This window comes from Elephantulus edwardii, unplaced genomic scaffold (genome assembly GCF_000299155.1).
Source record: "Elephantulus edwardii isolate Elephantulus edwardi_28Jun2011 unplaced genomic scaffold, EleEdw1.0 scaffold00126, whole genome shotgun sequence".
NCBI lineage: Eukaryota > Metazoa > Chordata > Mammalia > Macroscelidea > Macroscelididae > Elephantulus > Elephantulus edwardii.
The window spans coordinates 3,409,414-3,413,419 of record NW_006399876.1 but is presented as its reverse complement, the minus strand read 5'-3'; the positions used below and the strand labels follow the sequence as shown (position 1 = coordinate 3,413,419).

The window sequence follows — 4,006 nt, the reverse complement described above, 5'->3', positions numbered from 1 at the left end:
TCTCTCCACCCTTCCGTCTCTATCTCCATCTCTGCATATCTTTGTCCATTTCTCTCTCTGTATCTCTCTCTGTCTTTCCATCTCTATCTCTAACCTTGGCCTATCTCTCTCTTTTTTATTTCTGTCTTTCTCTGCCTCTCTGTGTCTCTTTCTTTCTCTCTGTGGCCCCCGCACCCACCCCTTTTTACTCTTTCATCTGCCACTGTATTCCCTGAGCTGTAGCAAGAATCATCTCTGATTCTTGGGGACAAAGGCAGGCAGGCAGGGTCCCCTCACAGCATAAACCGCACCCTGGTCTCTCCCCATTCATCCCTCACCAAGCGCCCAGGGCAGGTTCAAGGTCCCTGCTCTACTGTTTACCCGGCAGCCCAGCAGGACTCAGGCCAGGAGGGGGCAAGTGAGGTGAGATCCCCTCCACCCTCCCAGGCCAGGACCCCACCACGGGGTTTGGTGCTGAGCAGGGTCCTGGGGCCCCGACCTCAGCATCTATATAACAGACTCTTGGATGGGGGCACTTAGCAGACTGTGCTCTCAGGGAATAAGCCCAGTGGGGATTCCAGGAGGGAGGGAGGAGGCTGACACAGTCCATGGTGTCCCTCTGCCTGCAGGGACCCTCCAGTGCAGGGCAGGCCCTGCAGACACCCCTCCCCACACGAGGGCTCACCATTTCTCCATGTGGTCTGACCACTGGTCAGCAAGTCCCCCACCCCCAGCTCAGGCATCACCCTTGTTTAACCTGTCTCTCTCCATGCTCACCTAGGCCCCAAGTGGTCAGTCCCCCCACCCACCCCCATCTGTCCACTGGGGCTGTGGTGACAAAGGCCCCAGTATGGGAGGGTGACTTTAAAGAAGAGAAACTTCCTGTCTCAAATTCAGGAGACTGAGAGCGCAGACTCAGGCCGGGCAGGCACCTCGCTCTGGGCGCAACCCGAGGCCCTTAGCTCAGTTCCCACAGGCTGTCCTCTCGGGCTGTCTCCCTGACCAGCCTTTTGTTCCATAAACTGTCACTCAGAAGTGACCAGCGTTACGTCCACCGGGCTGAGTCACTGCCCTTGAGTGGATAGATTTCTGCTCACGACCAACCCATGTGCAGAGAGCTACCCTCGGGGTTCGGGACCTCCCAGAGGCAGTTCTCCGTGAGTCCAGTGCCCACCTCTGCCCAGAGGCTCAGCACTCACCATCTGTAACATCCAAATCTGTTTGTCCGGCGTGTGGCCACAGCTGCAGAAGGGCCTATTTCCCTGGGCAGCGTCCACTCACCCTGCATGACTGTGGGCACCCTGCATGACTGTGGGCACCCTTCGGTGCTTTGGGGAGGCACAGTTCAGTCAATGCCAGGGTGGCCTTGGTCGTGCAAAGTTCCCTCCTTCAGGCTCTGGCGTGGTATTGCCGAGACCACACTTTCCACCCACGCACCCCTCTTCTCAATTTCTAACTTTCCTCCTCCAGTTCTCAGTAATTCTCAGTGCTCTTTAATCAGAAGCTCTGTGGTGTCATCTGTAGGGGGTTGTGCACCTCACTGAGGGTTCGAATCCACCAGATGCTTCGAGGGAGAAAGATCAACAGTCTCTTCCGGTGCCGTTTAGAAGCTCAGCAAACCCACTGGGGGACGAACAAGGAGTTGGCTCCCATTCGGCAGCAATGAGTCTGAGTTTCTTGATTGTTTGACCCTTGTTGGCCTGAAGGGGACACCTCGCTGATGTCAGAGTGCACCCCGGAAACCCCCGCTGTCACATCCCTGAGGTGCCCCTGAGGTGAGGGCACAAAGTAACACTGTCACTCCTTCCAGGTTCGCACGAGGACGGGCCAGGCCAGCAGGAGAAGCCAGGATGTTCGGCCTCTGGGGGACATTCTACAGTGTCCTTTACTACGTTACCATCGTGGTGGCCGCGGCCGGGCTGGTGGGCAACGGGCTGGTGCTCTGGTACCTGGGCTTCCACATTGCCAAGGGCCCCTTCAACGTCTACCTGCTCAACGTGGCCGCCGCAGACCTGCTGTTCCTGGGCTGCCAGCTGGCCTTCACCGCCGTCCAGGCCACCCTGGGCTCCGACTCACTCTACTTCGTCGTCACCTTCCTCTGGTTCGCGGCTGGGCTCTGGCTGCTGGCGGCCCTGTGCGCCGAGCGCTGCCTCTCGGACATCTTTCCCGGCTGCCACCAGCGCTGCCGGCCCCGCCACACCTCGGCCGCCCTGTGCGTGCTCATCTGGGCGCTGACGCCGCCGGCCGTGCTGCTCCCCGCGCGTGCCTGTGGCCTGCTGCGCTCCGGCCTGCGCCCCCTCGCCTGCCTGCACCTCCACGCGGCCAGCGTCACCTGGCTGCTGGCCCTCGCCGCCGTGGCCTGCACGGCGGGCCTGGTGCTCGGCCTCTGGGTGGGCTGCTGCTCCTCCAGGCCCAGGCCGCGCTTCTACGGCCTCGTACTGGTCTCCACGCTGTTGGTCATCCTGTGCGCCCTGCCCTTCATCCTCTACTGGAGTCTGCGCTCGCTGATCAGCTTCCTGCTGCCCCCGTTCCCGCCCATGGCCACGCTGCTGGCCTGTGTCCACTGCGGCGTCAAGCCCCTGGTCTACTTCATGCTGGGCCGCCAGCGCGGGAAGAGGGAGCCCCTGAGGGTGGTCTTCCAGCGGGCTCTGGGGGAGGAGGCCGGGCGCGGGGCTGCGGGGCTGTCCCTGCCCATGGGCCACCTGTAGATGGTGTCCCGGAGCTGCCAGTCCTCATGGGGAACCTTCCCACAGACAGCCCCCTACCCCACCAGACCCTGGGCACACCCGCTGTCAGGATGCGAGAGGGGTGAGGGGCTGACAATGAACTAACGACCTCCTGGCCCCTCCACACCCCCAGCAGCCTTTCTTCGAGCCCCTCCCAGGACCACAAGGGCCCCACCCACTTCTTAGAAATACCTTGGACCTCACCAATCATTAAGATACAAGGAAGGTAGGGGACAGAAGCCCCACATCAACCCCCAGAAAGATACTGAGGCCTCATTAACCCTGAGGGCCCAAGTCAGGGACAGATGCACACAGTTCCAATCCCCCAGCTGTCTGGTGGGAGAAGGACGGGCAATCTCCACCCCGCTATTAACTGCCTCTGAAAACCCACCAGAGGGTCAGCTAGAGGTCAGTCCTGACTCAAGGGTGCACAACAACCCAATCCATTCAGCTCCCCAGGACCTCCCCAGTGTCACAGGAGCCCCACTCCATAGAAAAATGCTGGGACCAGAACCCATGGTGAGGCACGCAGTGAGGGACCGTGTGACCCTGGCCTCCCAAAGCCAAGGTATCAAAAGACCAGGGAGGAGTGGGAAGGAGGCAAGGGGAGACTTCAGCACAGAGACTTCCCAACCTGGACTCCTCCTCCACCCCACCTGCGCTCCTGTTTCACGCGGGAATGAGGGAGTGAAAACCTGGCTGGTCCCTGTGAACCCCAGCTTGGTGAAGTGAAGCCCAGCTTTCCAGAGGCCAGTCTTTCCCCTTTAAAGGGTCATGTGGGTCCTTAGAAAGGACATTCAGGTGGAGATACCCGCTCGTTCTTCTCCTCTTTACCCCTGGCACACATACACACCCAGAACCCCAAAACCCAGAGGGCTGCACCTCACCTCACCACTGTATCAGCAGAGACCACCAGGAGGCGCTGCTCCTTCACTCTGCAGAGCAGCCCTGGGCGCCCAGGAGGGAGGTTTTACAGGACTGGCCCCACCGCTTTCCTTGCCCAGGCCTGGGCAGAGTGCTGTCAGGCCCTCTCCTCCCAGATCCGGGGTTCGCCTGCGCCCGCGCACCTCTCCAGCACCCTCTCCTCCCAGCTTTTGCATCCTCTGTCTCTAGGGCTAGCTCTGGAAAAAACCAGTCAAGACTTTTTTTAACTTCCAAAATATACATCATTTTATGTATCTTCTAACGACACAAACCACCCGTAGTCTTTGGAACCATACCCACTGCTGTGAGGCGGTCCCTGTAGGGCAGCGCCAGCACCCCCCGCCCCCCAGGTGGCCCTCTGCTGCGGGCCTGCAGAG

At 60.3% G+C, this 4,006-nt stretch overlaps 1 protein-coding gene across 1 annotated transcript; it reads left to right on the top strand.

Moving 5' to 3' along the window:
* The first annotated feature begins 1,829 nt into the window (after positions 1-1,829).
* MRGPRG (MAS-related GPR, member G) lies at positions 1,830-2,687 on the top strand. The gene has a single exon (XM_006893377.1). The coding sequence runs from the start codon at positions 1,830-1,832 to the stop codon at positions 2,685-2,687; it is 858 nt and encodes a 285-aa protein (XP_006893439.1).
* Positions 2,688-4,006: the final 1,319 nt, after the last annotated feature.

Bases quoted from the DNA above. Each gene is read 5' to 3' on its own strand.
- MRGPRG (XM_006893377.1), top strand. From the start codon at position 1,830: ATGTTCGGCCTCTGGGGGACATTCTACAGTGTCCTTTACTACGTTACC.